This window comes from Solea senegalensis, linkage group LG9, assembly GCF_019176455.1.
Source record: "Solea senegalensis isolate Sse05_10M linkage group LG9, IFAPA_SoseM_1, whole genome shotgun sequence".
Classification (NCBI taxonomy): Eukaryota; Metazoa; Chordata; class Actinopteri; order Pleuronectiformes; family Soleidae; genus Solea; species Solea senegalensis.
The window spans coordinates 10011280-10030301 of record NC_058029.1 but is presented as its reverse complement, the minus strand read 5'-3'; the positions used below and the strand labels follow the sequence as shown (position 1 = coordinate 10030301).

General features: G+C 41.1%; 3 protein-coding genes across 4 annotated transcripts; 2 read left to right on the top strand and 1 right to left on the bottom strand.

Moving 5' to 3' along the window:
* The first annotated feature begins 215 nt into the window (after positions 1–215).
* Positions 216–10053, top strand: fzd6 (frizzled class receptor 6). The gene is made up of 8 exons (XM_044034785.1): positions 216–360; positions 1848–2297; positions 5264–5460; positions 5544–6126; positions 6205–6624; positions 7178–7326; positions 7424–7825; positions 8441–10053. Exons 2-8 carry the CDS (start codon positions 2112–2114, stop codon positions 8604–8606), a joined length of 2103 nt encoding a protein of 700 aa, XP_043890720.1. The 5' UTR covers positions 216–360; positions 1848–2111; the 3' UTR covers positions 8607–10053.
* Positions 10054–10228: 175 nt separating this feature from the next.
* On the top strand, positions 10229–15080 carry LOC122775276 (collagen triple helix repeat-containing protein 1-like). Of its 2 annotated transcripts, XM_044035114.1 has the most exons (5): positions 10229–10440; positions 11269–11349; positions 12992–13210; positions 13335–13551; positions 14552–15080. In XM_044035114.1, the coding sequence occupies exons 1-5, from the start codon at positions 10327–10329 to the stop codon at positions 14692–14694; spliced, it is 774 nt and encodes a 257-aa protein (XP_043891049.1). In that variant the 5' UTR covers positions 10229–10326; the 3' UTR covers positions 14695–15080. The 2 variants fall into 2 exon arrangements, with proteins under 2 accessions (XP_043891049.1, XP_043891050.1); XM_044035115.1 differs by lacking the exon at positions 11269–11349.
* Positions 15081–15152: 72 nt separating this feature from the next.
* Positions 15153–18611, bottom strand: LOC122775275 (mitochondrial folate transporter/carrier-like). Its single transcript, XM_044035113.1, has 7 exons — positions 18163–18611; positions 17657–17807; positions 17452–17537; positions 16702–16856; positions 16181–16294; positions 15872–16017; positions 15153–15769 (listed from the first exon to the last, which is right to left on the bottom strand). Exons 1-7 carry the CDS (start codon positions 18359–18361, stop codon positions 15652–15654), a joined length of 969 nt encoding a protein of 322 aa, XP_043891048.1. The 5' UTR covers positions 18362–18611; the 3' UTR covers positions 15153–15651.
* Positions 18612–19022: the final 411 nt, after the last annotated feature.

Genomic DNA, 19022 nt, shown 5'->3' with positions numbered 1-19022 from the left:
ATGCTGTCTGTAAATCCCTGTTATCTAACTATCGTCAAAACAATTTCCACTGAAAAGCACAAATATAGAAAATATAAATACAACATAATATTTAATGATATCTGTAGTTTAAATTGCTGTGGATTGATTTGAACAAATACGTGTAATGTAGCTTGTTCATACATCCGTTTAGAGCTGATATTGTCAGATTTCCCACAGCCAGTGAAGGCATGTTGGGATCACAGCAGCAACAGTGGGCTGAAAACATAGAGACGCTGCCGGATCTTGTCGCAGGAAACACGCCAGAAAAGTCCCCACAGACTTGCCCCTAACCAGTATCCATGTAGTCAGCTGTTGCATGAACTCCTGGGTGGTTTCAGGGTGAGTGTTTGTGTTTATTTTTGGTCTTCTCTTAGTTTTCTAACTTTCTTGTTGCTCCCGAGGTCGCCTCGGGCCCGCAGCAGCGAACCGAAGCAGGCACGTTTACTGTACTTTCCCCCAGCAGTCGGTGTCTAATTCACGGGAGAACAGTTTTCCTGCTCTCGGTATATTCGAATATTTTAAAAACCACGTTGGTTTAATATGTGCACTTGTACTGAATATTGAGAATGTCTAGTTAAGTTTCTAGTTAAACGTCTTCTAACGTGTTCTTACCTACTTCTGTTACGTGTGTAATATTTACTCTGCTAAAAGTTAAAGAGTTTTAAATCATTGCTAGTATGCAAACCGAAAAGTTTATGCTCACTAACCAAAATGTGGTTACGCTGGTTGCATTGTTATGTCAGTACAGTGACATTATCTTACAACAGTAAAGCCTGGTTTCTTAAAGTGTAAACAATGATATATAAATATTATATAAATCATTGCTACAGGTGATATCAGTGCAAAAGACATCTATTGATTGACTGAAAGTATTGAAAATTTTACTTAATCATGATAATAAAATGATTATGAGATACTAATCAAATAAGAATCATTTGTGGAAATATCATGTTCCTGTGATTGGGGCTGTGAGGTGCATCTGAAATAGTTCTCCTCTTCAGAAGTCAATTTCAAGTTTCAGGTTGATCATCGAGGAAAGGAGATAAAACATTAATCAACAGATTATCTTTTTATTTAAAACCAGCCTGGGGTATGGTATTAAAAACTACCAGTTTTTCTGGGGGAAAACACAACTTAAATAGTTGTGTTAAATAGATAGTGTAATTATTTACACATGTACATGTGCTGTTCACATATCAATGTATAGAATTTAAGCAATATTATCATAATCTAGTCCAAAATGGGCTCTATAAAATCCCACGACACACTGATCTCGTTCTTTTGTATCCACTGTAAGTACTTACACTCTGCCAGGCTCCCAAGATTTATAGTTATAGTTTATAGTTATGCAGGAGTTGTGCATGTAAAAACAGCATCACTTTAATGTGAAATTTAATGTGCATCAACAAGTCTAGACTCATTCGACTGAATCGGCCTGGATCTTTAGCATTCCCCACCCCTGTAAATGCTTGCACATTTACAGTCTGCACAGGTATTGACTGGATTTTGGGCCCCTAACTCTTTTTATCTGTTGAGTCTGTAAACAGTGATGCTCAACCTGGAGCTCAGGAAAATTGGGGAGCTTGTAGGCATGCTCAGGAAAGAGAAAGGAGTCATTAATTTTATTTTATTTGAAGTGGTGGTGGAATTAGAGTCTGTTTTGATGAAGGGGCTACAGTCTGTCTCCAATCTCAAATTCTTTATATCGTATCTGGGCTTCCTGAGGATACATTTCCATGAATTGTATGTTGCAGTCTTACAACCCTTACTGACTTTGTTTAGCTGATAGTATACATTGAATTAAGGATAATTACTTTCATTTTCAGGGATGTGGGATTCCTGTCTGTCACCCAGAGGCACATGCTGACAGGGGCCTGATGGGAAAATTTTACCTGCTGCAACACCCACCAGCTCCGCAGAGATGTCACTTGAAGGAGTGAAATGTAGATAACTGCAGGAGCCAGAGGAATTCAGCATTTGGGCCAAGATATCCTCACACTGTGCCAAAAAAGAAATCTGTTCTAGTTTCTAGTTTAATTAAAACACATACACACACACATACACTCTCTCCCTCCCAATCAGTTGCAACAATGCCGATGCCAGGTCCACTGTGGGTGTGCCTGGCACTGATATGGGTGGGAAACGGCCATGCTCACAGCTTGTTTACCTGCGAGCCAATCCGAGTGCACCGGTGTTTGGGGATGCCCTACAACATGACCTTCTTTCCCAACATGATGGAGCACTATGATCAGGATATTGCAGCCAGTTACATGGAGGTGAGTTCTCAGCTTGCTGATGTACAGTGTTGTGTTTATATTGGCCTTGTTGAGCATTAGCCAGTGAATAGTGTAGACTGCCAAAAAGAAAATTCTCATGAAACCTGATAGCTTATTAACCTTTCAGTTTTGACTTTCCATTGTTAATTCCCAATTAAGAAAAACAGTTGCTCTCCTGATGTATTCCTGCCTTTCAACTCTGGCACTGAGTGTGCCACTCAATACAAACTCTAACCTTGGGTGTGAACACTGTTTGGCTGAACACCAAACACTGTTAAAACCTTCAGAAATGTATTTTAAATTAAATACATAATGTTAGATTGAGAGAAACATGTATTTCTCTCAAGCACTGGACTATAAACCCAGAATATATGTGTAACGCTGTTACCCTGTTCTGTTTAATATCATTACATAAAATACATAACATTATGGGATTTTAAGCGCCGCTGACTTCCATTAATGACTTTCATTAGTTGTCATAAAAAGCTCTAGATAAAAAGATAAAGCTACAAGGCTTAATCTGTATGGACTTGTGTAGATATTTGGGTGTATGCAATTTTCTGCAGTGTTTTGAATAATGTAGTTCCTTTGTATTGCAAAATAATTTGCCATCTTGTTGAGCAAAAGAAAAACCTAGGCAAAGCAAGCACATGCAGATGGTGTCATTTGGGGTGCAACTATTATTTTCATAATAAATTAATCTGTCCATTATTTCCTCGATTATTACTTGTTTGGTCCATAAAATATCAGAAAATGTTGCTCGGTGTTAACCAAATAATGATGTCTTGTTTTGTCGACAAACCAAAATGAGTCAGTTTCTAATGATTCCTTTGTTATATGGAGCAAAGAAACCAGCAAATATTTACATTTAAGAAGCTGAAAAATCAGACAGTTTGTTTAAATTATTGAAAAAAAACATTGAATATCATATTATTTTAATATTAATTTAATAATTGATTAATAATCAATTAATCGAATAATTGTTGTAGCCCTAGTGTCATTTATTACAAATTTGTCCCAAAAACTTATCTATTCCAGCTTTAACAAATGACTTTCTGATATATAGCAGCAGCCCATCAAAAGGAATACAAACTGTACACTCCGTACACTCGGCTGTCATGAGAAATGCCCACAATACTTTATTTTCAAAAACATTTTTATCTTTTTTTGGGGAATAAACACATCAAATATATAATGAAATCGACTCATGTCAGTCATCAATTCTCTGTATAAGAAACATTAATGTTGGTTATTAGCAGTATGGGAGTTGACAGTTTTTAACAAATTCTCTGTGTCATCTTACTCCCCCTGCCATCAGCTACAAACATGTTTTTGATACTCGAGTCAACTCGGAGGCTTAGCAATGAACTCTGTCTCTTTTGCATCGCAAGTCTCAGCGCTCCTGCAGGCCAGGGTTTGGGTTACACATGCTTGGTGTGGAGCATTGAGCATGAACAGTGATCTGTTGAAGGAGACTTTTGTGTTGCATCTGGCAAAGGCAGAGGCTTCTTATTTCACAGCAACCTTGGCCACCGGCAACTTCATCGACTTTGTTGTCAGGAGCCTTTGATTTTTGCAGGAAGGGGAGGGACACACCCAGTCCTACACAAAGCCCATCGTGCATACCACAACAAGTATTCTCTCTGTTAATCACTCACTCATTTCCCCCCCTACACAGTCTCTTACCCTTCATGGCCCTGTCTCCCAGGTGACAGAATGACACTCCCTAGCCTCTGAAGGTATACATTGATTTATCATAAAGGCCCTGATGCTGTAATCAAGCAGACCTGGGCTGTGTTGCGGACTCAGACTAGCCTGTCAGCAGGAGGGTTAACTGTTCTCTGCCAGCTTTTGAATTTGAAAAGTTAGAATTATTAAACTGTAATGGAAGGGGAGATTAAAAATGTCTTAAAAGTCTGAGCCCAACTTGTACCCTGGTAGCCCATTTTTCTAAAATCACGTAATGCTTCATGTACTTTGCCATGAAATTCTCTGCAGAGGATTTTGCCGTTGGGGCTAAATCAACTCGACTTGAACTGTTGATCCTGGCTGAAGGTTTCTGAAATGAGGGCAGTTTTTACAGTAACCCTGCTGTAAAGCAAATAAAGGTCAGATTGTTGAGCAAGGGGGAGCGCATTGACAAGGAGTCCAGGACCTCCACAAGAGAGAAACAAGGACACACACTGTCAGAGGGGGCGAGCCCAGGGCTCAGACATGGGCCTAATGCCAGACTGCATCTCAGGAGGGAAAAGGAGAGAAAACATTGAATAGTGGACTGTGCTAGAACGTACACTATGTGTATGTTTTGTGTACAAATATTGGCAGTATAGACTGACATCCATCTGCGTGTACATGAAGAACAGAGGCGGCTCAAACTATGAGTCTTACCTGGATGATGCAGACGGTTTATAAGCGACAATAAATATAAACATTTGCTTGTTGACAAAGTGTACACTCACCTAAAATTTAAGGATGCAAAAAAGCAAACTATAGGCATGATCTGGACTCTAAAGTGGGATTAAGTTGTTCTTAGTTTAAGATGTGTATCCCATTGATAATCTACACACCCTGTAGACATAGATACTGTGGCTCCTTAGCAGCCTCACCTATCAACAACCCTGCACATTCCGACCTTCCTGGACTGTTGTGTGTTTCCAAAAGTCAGTACTCTCGTTTCCTGCCACCCTTCTCCTCCTCGCCGTCTTGTAGGGTCTTGGCCAGTGTGTTGAAAGGAAAAATATAGTTCCCTGTGAATGGGGCCCTTTGTGTGGCGCTGTGGAGCACTGCAGCTAAAGTAAACAAAATTAATACCAAGAAGAAAGCCGCTTGTACTGTTGTGGGTTATTAGGCTTATTTTTACCATGTATGGTATGAGAATTGTATTGATTTAGTAGCAGTTTAAAGGAACTTTGAACTTTTTTGTTGTTTTGAAGAATTAATTTTCAGCCTTTCTCTCTTATCTCCAGCCGTTCATGCCCCTGACAAAGTTGGGCTGCTCTGCAGACGTGCACCACTTCCTTTGTCAAGCCTTTGTCCCTGCATGCACTGAGGACAATAAGGTGATCCGTCCTTGCCGGGAGCAGTGTGAGGCAGTTCTGTCAGGCTGCGAGGAGAATATTCGGATCTTTGGTATCACGTGGCCCCCTGAGCTACAGTGCAACAAGTAAGGCAATATCATGTACGGATGATCCACAAGAGCAATACTAATTTTTCTTATCAATTAATTATTTTTATTTTGTCTTCTAGATTAGACCTATGTAGCTCCACTGAAGGTTCAGCTCCTCCTGCAACCACGCCAGCAATCTCTTCCTCATCATCTGTGAGGGACCTTGGTTTCTGGTGCCCTCTGCAGTTGAAGACCAAAGCAGGCCATGGGTCATCATTCCTGGGTGCTCAGGACTGTGCTCCACCTTGTTCCAACATGTACTTTAAGCCCCATGACATCGAGTTTGCCAAGAGCTTTATCGGGGTGTGCTCCATCATCTGCCTGGGTTGCACTCTGTTCACTTTCCTTACATTCCTCATTGATGTCAAACGTTTCCGCTACCCTGAGCGACCCATAATCTTCTACGCCGTCTGCTACAGCCTTGTCTCCCTCATATACTTCATCGGCTTCTTGCTGGGGAACAAAGCCGCCTGTAGCAAGGCGGCACAACCTTCCGGTGTGGATACGGTTGTGCTCGGCTCTCAAAGCAAAGGGTGCACCTTGCTTTTCATGCTCCTCTACTTCTTCTCCATTGCTGGTATTGTCTGGTGGGTCATCCTCACCATCACCTGGTTCCTGGCAGCTGGACCCAAATGGAGTTGTGAGGCCATAGAGAAAAAAGCAGTAAGGTTTTAAAAATGCATGGTCAGCTGTTTTTTAAATAAACACCATAATACATTGTTCTTTGTTCTCTGTACGTAGGTGTGGTTTCACTCTGCTGCCTGGGGAATCCCCGGGGCGCTGACTGTCATGCTGCTTGCTCTGAACAAAGTTGAAGGGGACAACATCAGTGGCGTCTGTTTCGTGGGACTTTATGATTTGGACGCGCTGCGCTACTTTGTTCTGGCTCCGCTGTGTGTCGGCGTCGTCGTTGGCCTCTTCCTCATCCTGGCGGGCATAGTTTCTCTCAATCACGTGCGACAGGTCATCCAGCATGATGAGCGTAACCAGGAGAAGCTGAAGAAGTTCATGATCCGCATCGGTGTGTTCAGCTGCCTCTATCTGGTCCCGCTGGTCACACTGTTAGCCTGCTACACCTATGAACAGAGTCACCGCAGCGCCTGGGAGACTACGTGGATCAACGACCACTGTCAGGAATACAGCATCCCCTGTTCCTACAAGGTAGCTGTGCCTTATTCGCTCTATGTTCAATTTAATGTTTAAGGTGTGACAGTTGTTGACTTCTAAAGATGAAACTGCAGAGTGCAACAAACAGAGGGCTTCTCTGCTCACCCCACCCTTTTCCCTATTGTTTAAAAATGATTTATGCATTGTTTTTATGTGGACAGTTTTTCCTACATGTGCATATTACTTTAAAACATTTCAGTCTGGTCAGTTTTTCTAAGCAGCTCTACTAATATGTTACACAATGCACAATGTGAATAGGATATAAATATTTTGGCTGATGTTTGAAAAGGCAAATGTGAGAGCTCAAACAGATTAATACAAGCCAAACCTAACCCTCATTTAGGTATTTGAATGACTTTCTGAGAAACCACTTCACTCTAAAATGAAATGTATTACAGTGTGTAACACATAGGCTATTGTGTTCTGTCCTACGATGTGAAATGTGTCTGAACCAAAGAATTCAAAAAGCTTGGTTTTGTCTGAGGTTATGAAAATGTTTTTGATACTGTAAACACTCTAAATATCCAGGATTGTCTCTTTGTTTCAGACAACAGTGCCGGATCATCCTGACCTCTCTCTGTTTTTGGTGAAATACTTGATGACACTGGTGGTTGGAATATCTGCAGTGTTCTGGGTCAGCAGCAAAAAGACATGCTCTGAGTGGGCCTACTTCTTCAATAGGACTCGCAAGAGAGAGTGAGATCCCTTATCTTTTTTTCAACATTTAAAATCCATAACAATTACATCCTATTTGTAGTTTCACTAAAAAAAATGTTTGTGTGGTGGCCCACAGTCCCATCAGTGAGAGCCGCCGTGTGCTTCAGGAGTCCTGTGAGTTCTTCCTCAAGCACAACAGCCGTGTACAGCACAAGAAGAAGCACTACAAGCCCGGCTCCCACAAGCTCAAGGTCATTTCCAAGTCCATGGGCACGAGCACAGGTGCTGCTCCCACCAATGCCTCCACTGGCACCCACACAGCCAACCAAGGAACCTCAGCACTGGGAAACCATGATCCCCATATACAAGCTTCTCTGTCTGAGACCTCAGCTAGGGAGCACATGGACAGAGGCGTCTCAAGCCGAAGCTCCAGAAGAGGAGAGAGGGACCGAGAGAGGGAGAGGGGGGAGAGACGCAGCAAAGGTGGGACCTCAAGTAAGGTCAGCACCCATTCAGACAACATACACCCAGATGGGAGGTAAGTGAGACTGATCTGAAGTGTCTTGTACCCAATTCCCATTGGTCAAAAAAACCATTAAGTCCCAGGTTTAAATGGATTTCTGACCAGTGGGAATGTGTTATATCAGCAGTCAATCGAGAGTCAAATTACTCTACCAGGTGAACGTGATCATTTCTTCGTTGTCTTTAATCCTGGCATATTTTCTTGTGGAATGCTAAGAAATGCAAAATTATTATTTTTTTACAACTTGGCTTAATATTTTAATGTCATCTAACTGAATTTTATTAGTGCCTTAAAATCATTCGCTCACTGTTGCATCTGAACGAGGGACCAAAGTAAAAGATACAAGATAGTAACAACTGTATTGTTGTCTCTGCTCCATTGTGGTGGTGTTGTTTTTCCTTCTTCCTCCAGCTAATTTGTTTATGCCACATTTGTGAGGTTACAATTCCCACTGGTGACGCCAGTTAAAAAACCCACCACAGGGCAGACCAACCAATGACAATGGGAATTGTGTTAATTACCTTTATTTAATTGGATTAATCAGTGTTTAAAAAATACACCCTGGTAGTGCTCTGAATTGCATCTGTACAAACAGTATCCACCACTAACCTCACATGTGACCTGGTTTAGATTGAGTCCAAGGAGCGAACTGTCAGAGGTCAGGCACCTTTCAACCGCTCCGCAGCATCCAGCCGTAAACCTGTCCCAGAGCACCAGCATCATCCCAGACTCCACCCACCAGCTGGTGCAGCAGGTTCCTGAGGAGAGCAAGGTCACAAAGGACTTGAGCAGCTGAGATCTCTGACCCCATTCAACATCTCTGATACCACAGAGAAACCAGTCACCACCTGATGCTGATGGTCACATGCGTCACGCTGTTATCATATACGCTGAATAATAGTCAGTGAATGTTTGTTGGCAACATAATATTTCATGCCTTGAGTATTTCAAACACGGTTTGTTGGACCAGAATCTGAGAGATTCTTTTGTGATTTGGGTCTTTGAGCTTTACTGAGTTTTTTTTTTTTTAGCTTTGTACCTGAATGTTGCAGAAGCACAGCTTTATTCCAACTATACAACCACTGGTTTAATTCATTAGTTTGCATACTATACGTCTTCTGTTCTGTAGATTAGTAGCTCAGAAGCCTGCTGGTAAACCTAAGCGATATTTATGTAAATATGGTTTTAGAAAGTCTTTGACTGGATTAGTCGTTACACTGAACATTTTTTAGATGATCCTGATGTTACCGAACATTCAGAATGAGCTGAGTCTGTCTGTGGTGAACTATTATTGAATGTCTTATTATTCTTACTGGTGATTTGTCTTGAAACCTCATCCTTTTACACAGAATGCAACCGTTTTTCCCTCATTCGAAAGGAGGCATATTTTTTTTAAACAAGTATTTCAGCTTTATAGTTATATCCTTTTTTTTAAAGAATGTATCTACTGTTTGAGTGGAACTGACAGATGTTGTACATGTGTCCTGTTTTATTGTTATAGGTGGAAACAAATCAAACCACTAATTATAAAGTTTGATTAAACCTCACGAAGAAAAGAGGATTTGGCTATTGTTCAGGGGTTATTTATAGCACATGGTCATAGACCAGATATCACTTTTTTTAAAAGAATTCCTCATACACCTGTGGTTTATTAAAAACATATGTCAGGCTGTAGTATTTACTCTGTACAAGGGGCGGAATCTTTCTATACTTATACCTTTTTGTTTTACGTTGGCGTTATATGACCAGTTCCAGTCACACTAATTAAAAGGGAATCATTGTCAGTCTGTTTCTACTATGTATTTTTATGTTGTAGCATGTGGACTGGGCTTTTGCTTTTGATGTAGTTTAGTAAGTACCAGGGGTTATCAAAGTCTGAGAAGGTTCCTTCTCACTCCATCTGTTTTCCTTCTCTTTCTGGACACTTATGATTAGGTTATTTGATGCCATAGACTCTGAGTTAGTGTCACTGAATGAGTTGACCATTGACCAAACACTAAAAAACCCCACTGTACGTGAAGGCATTCCTGACAACCATATGTATCTCTGAGCCATTTCTCGAACTACATTTGGTAACAAATGTATATTTCATCTCACTTACACTCACTGAGCCTCCTTTTGAAATTGCTAGGAAACCACCTCCCACTTTGAAAACCTCTGCTCTATGAACGGTCAACTTTTATATCTATAGTATTTCATTTTGATAAATAAAAACAAATAAAACACATTTGGTAAATACGTCAGATGTTTGTCCTCGCATGAATGTTGACTGATTTCAAATTTATAAAATTATAGATATATCAAAGAATATGAACGTGCGCAGAGACACGCCTCTGCTCTTAAATCAATCTAAGGGGATTTTTTCCCCCCTTAAGTGTGTGTGAGTGTATGTGTATGTGTGTGTGTGTGTGAGTGGACTGGTCTCTTCCCTCGAGTCGTCCTGCCTCCTCTGAAGTAAAGTCTGGCTGCAGTAGGAGTCGAACTGTCGCCACACTCAGTCGCCCCTGGTCTCCCAGATGATGTCTCCGCTCGTTGGCCGCTTGCTGCTGCTCGTCTGCTTGGCTTTACCTCTGTATGGCGTGGAGAAGGTGAGAAGCAGAGGATACCGAAAGGATCCAGACGCTGACAAGGTAAGAAACCACGCAGCAGCAGCAGCAGCAGCAGCTGTGATCACTTATACACTAGACATTAATGTTGTGTTGATATTTTGTGTATCTCCACAGGAAAATGATTGCTGTACTCATAATTTGCTGCTTAAAGTCCCTTTGTTAAAAAACAAACAAACATCTGTGTTATTATTGTTAGGCACTCAAACGCACCATGGTTATTTTTAACAACTGAAATCCCCCTAAAGTATAAAAAAAGTAACTTGCTGATGCAGGCACTTTTAGGCTGACGCTTAAATGAGTGTGGTCACCACCAAAATTAAATAATGAGAAATGCTGCCACAGAGGTTTTGTGTGGTCAGTTGGGTCTGTGTGTTATTCTGCTCTCCCCCTAAAAGGCTGATGGACAGAAAAAAAAAACTTAACAGGAAGTTTGGGTCTGGCTCTCTGTCTGCCTTTCTTTGTGCTTTGTTATCTGTCTGACTGTGTGCCAAACACAGAAAAACAAACATTTCCACTGTTTATTCGATTGAGGGTGATAAAATCCTAAATATTAAATCAACATTAGTAATATTAATTTACTAATATTAGTAAATTAGAAGTAATATTCTAAATCTCAAACACTTTTTAACCTCTAAGCTGTAGGTGTAGGGGGTCAAGACACAAAGTGGACACATTCTTCCTTGTGGGAGTCAAATGGAAGTGAAACTCGTGTTTATTTTTCTTTGGTGGGGGTGGATTTATGTACGACCCCCTTCCTCCCCGGCCAGGACCACTGAGTTCTCACAGTTATGCTCCAAAGTCTTATCAAGTATGTAACAAATAGCATCTTATGTTACCATCTGTATCTAGTGCACTGGTGGAAATGATGCAGAAAAGCCCAACTGCACTAGACACTCTGGAGAAAGAGGATCTGCTTATTTGAGCGACACGGTAATCTTGTAATCCTACTCTGATTCTTCAACATCCTCTGATTCTGAAGAAGCCAGACCTTGTACTGGCGCTCTGCATGCTGGAGGAGAGCCTCAGCCCTCCTCACCTCAGGTCTGACTAATGCATGAAATGTGGCTGATTCCTCTGTGTGTGTGTGTGTGTATGTGGTTTTATGGGCAAATATGGCCTTTATGCTTCAGTTACAGTAATGGACTGTGTGCTACTAACATTCACCAGGGCTGGAGTGTAAGTCATGCAGGCAGGCAGCACCACTACAGAGACACCAGACTGGGAGTTAATATATAAGTCAGCTGTGTGGCTAATGTGGACAGAGGTTCCATTCAGTCGTCTGCTTTGAAAGGTTTCCAAAAATCTATCTCATACTATAACGGAAATGTTTCCTTGACAAATATCAACCAAAAGGACTAATGGAGCGTCAGTTGTGCGACACATTTTTCCAACTATTATCCAGGATGCTTGGACGTGTAGTCGTCTTTTCTTAAAAACCACAAATGTATCACCACTTGCATACCAACCCACAACCTACTGCTTTCATCACAGACTTCCCAGTTTCCAGCAGAGATGATGTCAGCCCTCACATCTTCACGTCGATCCAGCGAAAATCAAATGGCTAAAACAGACACTCGGCCATCTGCTCCACAGCAGCTGATGTTAATATTCTGCAATTCTCTCTTCATTTTACCCCCAAAAAATTTCACATGTGACGTGGTGCAAATATATTTCTATTTTACCCCAGAGACTCCGGGGCTGGTGCAAGATGCTGAAACTGGAGAAAAAGCTCTTTGTTCTATATTCTTGGGACGTTTTTCTTTTAATGCCTTTTGGCCATGTGCCTCGCATAACTGCAACACAGCTGCATGCAGAGCAAAGGGCAACTAACTCAAAAAGCCAGACCCAAGGGCGAGGATCCACTTCTACGCTGTCAGTTTATGTCTGTCCCGACTAAATGAATGAGTGCAAGATACTCGCAAATTGCCTCACCGAAATTGAAAACTCAACCCAGACTAAAAAAAGCTTGAGCAGATGACTTACACACTGCAATCTGTTGGTCAAACGTGTCTTTGAAGAGCATGTAACACAAAGCTATTTGGATCGACATTGTGTTTCCTCTGTGTGTGGTAGGCTTTGGCAAGATCCCCTGTCTCTCTGTGTGTCTGTGTGTATTTAAGTCAGCTTGAGTAAGATGCAGCATCTGTTTAAACATAGCAGGCCATTCAGAAGGGCAATGAATCACTGAGATTTGAGACCAGACACCTACTAATTTAGATCATCACCGAGCCTTCAGTTCCTCATCAACACTACTGTAGTGCTTTCATTTACTAGATCCATGGTTTTCTAGTATCTGGTTCACATGCTTTGTCTTGGTAAAGATCACATCTGTTTTTACCCTCACCTCAGCCCCAATTTGTCTGTGATAGTTGGATAGTTGGCAGCTTTTAAGTGTTTGTAGTGCATGCAGCACATTCATGGATTTTAAACAATAGAACGAAAAAAGAAAACCAGAAACACTGAAAAGTACACTTTCCTGTTGTTGTTGTTGTTGTTGTTGTTGTTGTTGTTGTTGTCATCTTTTTTTTTGTAATCAGTCTCAACATCTACTCTCCTTTCTTGTGTTTTTCAGTTTGGTAGTTGCATACAGGGGCCAGCAGGCACCACGGGCAGAGATGGTAACCCGGGGGCCAACGGCATTCCAGGGACACCGGGAATCCCTGGACGTGACGGGCTCAAAGGAGAGAAGGGAGAGTGCATTAGTGAGGTCTTTGAGGAGCCCTGGAGGCCCAACTACAAGCAGTGTGCCTGGAACTCTCTAAATTACGGGATTGACCTGGGTAAAGTGGCTGTAAGTACTTTGACACAGGGAATGTAGGTGTTTGTTTCAAAAATTGTACAACTTCACATGGATATAAAGCCAAGGCACAGTGCAAATGAGTGAAATGATCACTTTGTGCTGTCCTGTGTTGCAGGACTGTACGTTCACCAAGCTGCGTTCAGACAGTGCCCTGAGAGTCCTGTTCAGTGGCTCCCTCAGACTTAAGTGTAAGAACGCATGCTGCCAGAGATGGTACTTCACTTTCAACGGAGCAGAGTGCACAGGACCCCTGCCCATAGAGTCAATCATCTACTTAGACCAGGGAAGCCCAGAGCTCAACTCAACCATCAACATCCACAGGACATCCTCAGGTATGATGTTTTTGTTTGTGCCAATGTGGGAGGCATCATACACATTTTTACAAAGTTTACTGTCATGTGTCATTGTCATTCTTTCAAATGTAGAGTATATTCCTTGCTTCTGTACTAACAGGTATTAAAAGAGCAGTACCATTGTCATGCCTGGAGACTCAATAGGTCAGGACATCTATCAGTATCTCAGTGTAGCTAGGATGTCATTCATGGTGGACATTTTCTGACAGTGCGCACAGTCTTGCTCTCAGTTATTGTTGTGTTTGGGGTTTCATAATATTGCAGAAATAGCTGGACGTATCCTCCACCCTCATGTTGGCAGCTTGAATACTGTATGTAGCAAGAGACAGCAGTTGGTTAGCTTAGCATAGCAACACTAGAAATACAGGAAGACAGGCTCTGTCCAAAGCTAACAAAATCTGCCGGCCAACAAAGCTTAGTAAACACATGTAGAATTTAACAATTTTTGTTGTCTATCATAGTTTAGTGGCCAAAAGTAGATGTAAGTAGGTTTCTTTCAGAGGTTGGTGCTCTTAGCTTTAGTCATCTTTGTTCCCCTACACACTCACACACACATGCGCGCACAAGCCATTGTATTGTCGTTCACTCGTTTGAACAGCCCAAACAAACATATCCATAACCCTGAACCATTTCCAGTTAATGCCTAATCTTCACCTAATCTCAGTTCATATCTTACCCCTGACCATAACTTCAGAAATTAGGCAACAAAAATACATTCCCTCACACACAAGCTAACTGGTGGCTGAAACAAGCTTCTTTACAAGCCTCATTACAGGGTAGTGTCAAGACAATGTCTTCCCAAGCAGTGTTTTTACTGACAAACCGTCCAGTGAAGTGGTTAAGTAACTGCTAGGGCTCCTGGAAAACATTCGTCCAATTAGTTTTTAAAAGTTCACCACATGTAACAGCTCTCTGTGCAGAGAGTTCCCATGTTTCCTGAAATTAATTTGTTCTGTCCCTCTTTTTTCCCCCTCTCCAGTTGAAGGCCTGTGTGAGGGCGTCAAAGCAGGCTTGGTGGATGTGGCCGTGTGGGTGGGGACCTGCGCTGACTACCCCAGAGGTGACGCATCTACAGGCTGGAACTCGGTATCCAGGATTATCATTGAGGAGCTACCTAAATAAATACATACAAAAAACAGTGCTGGTAGTGTGACCGCATGTTATCTGCTCCTCCAAATTAAATGATCAGGTGTGGGTTTTGTTGAGCGGTCACAGCATCACTGATGGTAACTTGAATGTTTTGTTTGTTTTTCCATTTGTTAGTTTGTTTAATTTGATTGTCGTTGGTACTATATTATATTGCAGGCCTGTAAACAAGATAACAGCCATTCTGTCGACCAGAAATATACTGTGTACTGTAGCTTTTCTGCTTGTGGGTGCTGTTACAATTCAGTCACCAATGAACAGACATTGTGACAAGCTATTGACAATATTTTAATTATGTATTCTTATGACCTGTTTAATGTATTCCACTTTTACTGTTAATAAACCAGTCTTTTTTTTTTTTTAAAGAACTGAACTCTTTGAAGCAATGAAATGTAATTAATATACCAATATTACATAAGGTGCATACAAAACGATGGAGACAAAGCAGTTTGTATTTTATAACAAAAAAGCAAAAGTTACAAATTGTATAAAGATACAAATGTCGGTGTGTAAAAATGAAACAGCACATTATTTATTTTGCTTTACACATTAAGAAATAATTTAGCACAGGAAAACAACAATGGTGCATTCCCGAGATAAGTAAACATAACTATATTGTTAAATATTTCATTTATCTTGTTTTAAAACGGAGGCTATCCAACACATAACAGTATGTCCATTGAGGCAAACAACAACACACTTTTGTATTTGTATGGAAAATAAAATTCAAATTCGGCTTCTTTTTCCCCGATCCATTCATTATGGGCACATGAATTCATCTCACACTGGCTCATTTGCATGTACTGTGATAGTTCAGAGTTAGAATGATTATTATTATTTTTTTGTTGTATCTTGAAGTGGCACCAACATTGGAAATGTGACCCTGGAGTCTTTGACACTGTCCAGTGCCCTTTATTTGAGCCTTGTTCTTTTTTATCCCAAAAGTAATCGAGACACATTCTCATAAACTACAAACGTGATGCAGCAGGCAGGAGTGACACGAATCACATTGGGGATGATGCCTTTGTAGAAGCCAATGGCGCCTTCATTCCTGTAAAAGAAAATGTAAAAAGACATGTCAGAGTTGAATTGGACTAAAATAAAAAACTGATACAAGAATGTTCAGTCCTTTATGAGAATATCAATACCATACCTCCATGTGCGTCTTATGACATCCATAACACCGTTGTATCTATTATGCTGATCTTGCAGGCGGGCACGCACCACCTGATATGGGTATGTTGTTGCCACAGCAAATATTTTGGATAATGCTGCCATTGAGATGTATTCCAATGCATTCTGTTTGTACAGATGGACAAATAGAGGACAGGGGAAGGGGAGTAAGAAATGAGCAGAGTGAGAAAAATCAACTATGGGCTCTGTTACAAGCCTTATGTTTGTATTTGAGTAAACACTGACCATGTTTCCAGCCAGCTCGTGGCTTACAGGGTTAATGACTCACCAGCTTTGCATCTGAAGGCGCTTTCTTGTATCTGTTGTAGTCTCTCTTGAGCTCCTCATAGGCCATGAATTGCAGCGCTCCATGGGATGTGCCAAACAGGCCAGGAACATAACCCTGGAAAATATGTAAGTCAGTCTGTTTTGCACTGAAAAACCCATTTTACTGTAAGCCAACCACCTTCCTGCCTATTTCATTAGTTTAACACCAAGTAATCTGGTAAACAACTGTTTTGGCTTGAAAAGTGTTTATTAAGAGTTAAAGTTATGACTATAATCAGGGCAATTATCAGCTCTACTATGGCCAACAGAAGGGAGCAGTGCCCTCTAGTGGTAAACCAGTTACTTAATAATAAAACATTCTAGTGTAGAAAGAATTATAGTGATCCATTATAATAAAAAGTAATTGTACTCCACATAACAATCTTCCTGCCCGTTTCTCAAGCCATTATTAGCCATTAGCTAAAACTTGCTTTTCTGTATTTCCACATTACACAGATATCCAATAAGTCACTGTTATCTGACCTTGTAGAGTCCGTGAATTCCCTCATGACGGTAGATCTTGACCAGAGCATCCACCATCCCTGTGTACTGTTTACTGGTTGGGTCAGCATTGTACTGAAGCACCAGTCGAGTCTTGGTAACCCAAATTGGGTTGGTTATGGTGAGAGTAAGCATGCCTATTTGAAGACAAAAAGAACACTGTCACATTGACACTGAAGTACATACCACAGTAGCCACTTGATTAGATACACATGATTGGCAACAAGTACCAAACACTTCAAACAGTTTATGAACTGTGTGGCTCAGGTGTATCAGTTCATTACAGCTTTAAGTGACAAACACGGTGATAATGTAGGCCATATTTTAACATTGATATCATGGATTACTTTACTTTTCTTTATAATAGCTGTATAGAGCAGTGCTACAAACACCAGACTGATAATTAACATATACAAATGTTATCAGTATTATAAAATCATTTAGCTTTGATGCGGTTAAAACGTATGAAAAAAAGAATCTCAGTGTCTCTGCCTCAATCAGTTTTTAGTGAAACATACTGAAAAGTCTTTTGTTCAACCCCTAACTTCGTTTAGTGACAGGAAATTGACTCTTGTGACCTTGTAGGACTGCAGATTAGACTAACCTATTACCAGCCAAGGCAAGATCAGAGCAGTATCGTCTAGCTTCTGTTGTTGACTGTGTGTGTGTGTGTGTGTGTGTGTGTGTGCACGCATGTGTGTGAACCAACAGTATTCAGAAAATGGTACAAACCTGCTTCAGCTGCTGAAACCAGGTGTTCCGTGGCACTCAGTGCAGTTTGGCGGCCCTCGTTTTTGTACCCTTTGATTGCATTGTAGCTGTAAGGATAGTTCATGAGATAAGGCATCATATTCTGTATTACCAGACGATTTGCAAACTGGCAAAACAATTCATAAAGGATCTTATATATATTACTAGTGCCTAATTGTGTACGTACAACAAAAAGTAGAGACCCCAAGATGCTCCAGCACCCCAAACATTGGGCGTCACTCCTTGGTACAGTCCTCTCAGCCCCTCCTGCTGCCAGACACTCTTCATACAGTGCACCATTCCACTGTACTTGGGTCGTAAATCCAAGCCATCACTTACTGCAATACAAAGACAATTGTAGACATTTTAGGTTCCATAATAATAGTCAGTTAAAGACCGGTATTATTTGATATGGTTGTTGCAGTCTTGACACATACTATTGTTAAACAAGCGTGACAGATTGCAAGTGCACTACGGGTATTTAAAAGAGCTATTAGACTTTGCTATTCTGAGCTCTATTTGGCATTTAATGTTTTGTTCCCCACTTTTGAGGGACAATGAAGAATATATGATTTGATGACAAAAGCTCTGCTCATATTAATTCACATGACAAGAACTACAACTCGGAACACTAGCAGGAAACTAAAGCAACTACTGACACCACACATTTAAAGTAATATTGACATACTGTACCTGCAAACCTGATTTTGACCAGGTCCAGAGGATGAAGCACCAGTGTGGACACCACACCCCCGCTGAGTCCTGCGAACAGGTTTTCTATCTTTACGTGGCTAAAAAGATGTTGGACATGACCAACTAACGAGGCAGCAGGGACGGGTTTGCTGGACAGCCCCGTGTCCCCCCCAACTGTTTGATTTGGAGCGGAGCTCATTTATACCTGTGAGGAGCTGAGCTAGCTCCTGTCAGCTAGCTGTGTTTACAACGTTCCGCAAAAAAAGCTAAAATGTTAAATGTACTGACAACACAGGCGCGCACTCGCTACGAGCTCCTTCTTATATGGTTTTCATGTCCGTTGTATGCTGACAGCGGAACCACGTTTCTGACATGAGGTGGAACTGGAAGCCAGTGGACAGACATGACACGCAGAGCCACCACCGATCGACCTTGCTGTAAACGTCAAGTAATTGATAGCTACTACATTCATGACAACTTCCAGTTAAGATCTTCAAAATAAAAGGCAGAATTTTGGCTTCATTGAATAAAGTATCACGAGACACTTGAATAACGCTGTAGTCAAACCAATAACAGACACTCTATAGCTCTTCCCCTCGCGTTTTTTATACACATATGTTGTAAATGATGACATAGCAGATGTATACTCTATTCTTCCTCATTTTAACATAACATAACGTCACTTGAAAGCAGGATTCATGCTCTATACTTGCACATGTACAGTCGTGGTGTCGTCTGTCTATAATACAGACATTAATTTCTGATTGTATTGTTTGCACAACAGCTTGTTTTCATGTATGGATAATTTAAATAACAATGTACATCATATTTTATTGCTTTGCCAATTCTTTTTCCGGTTC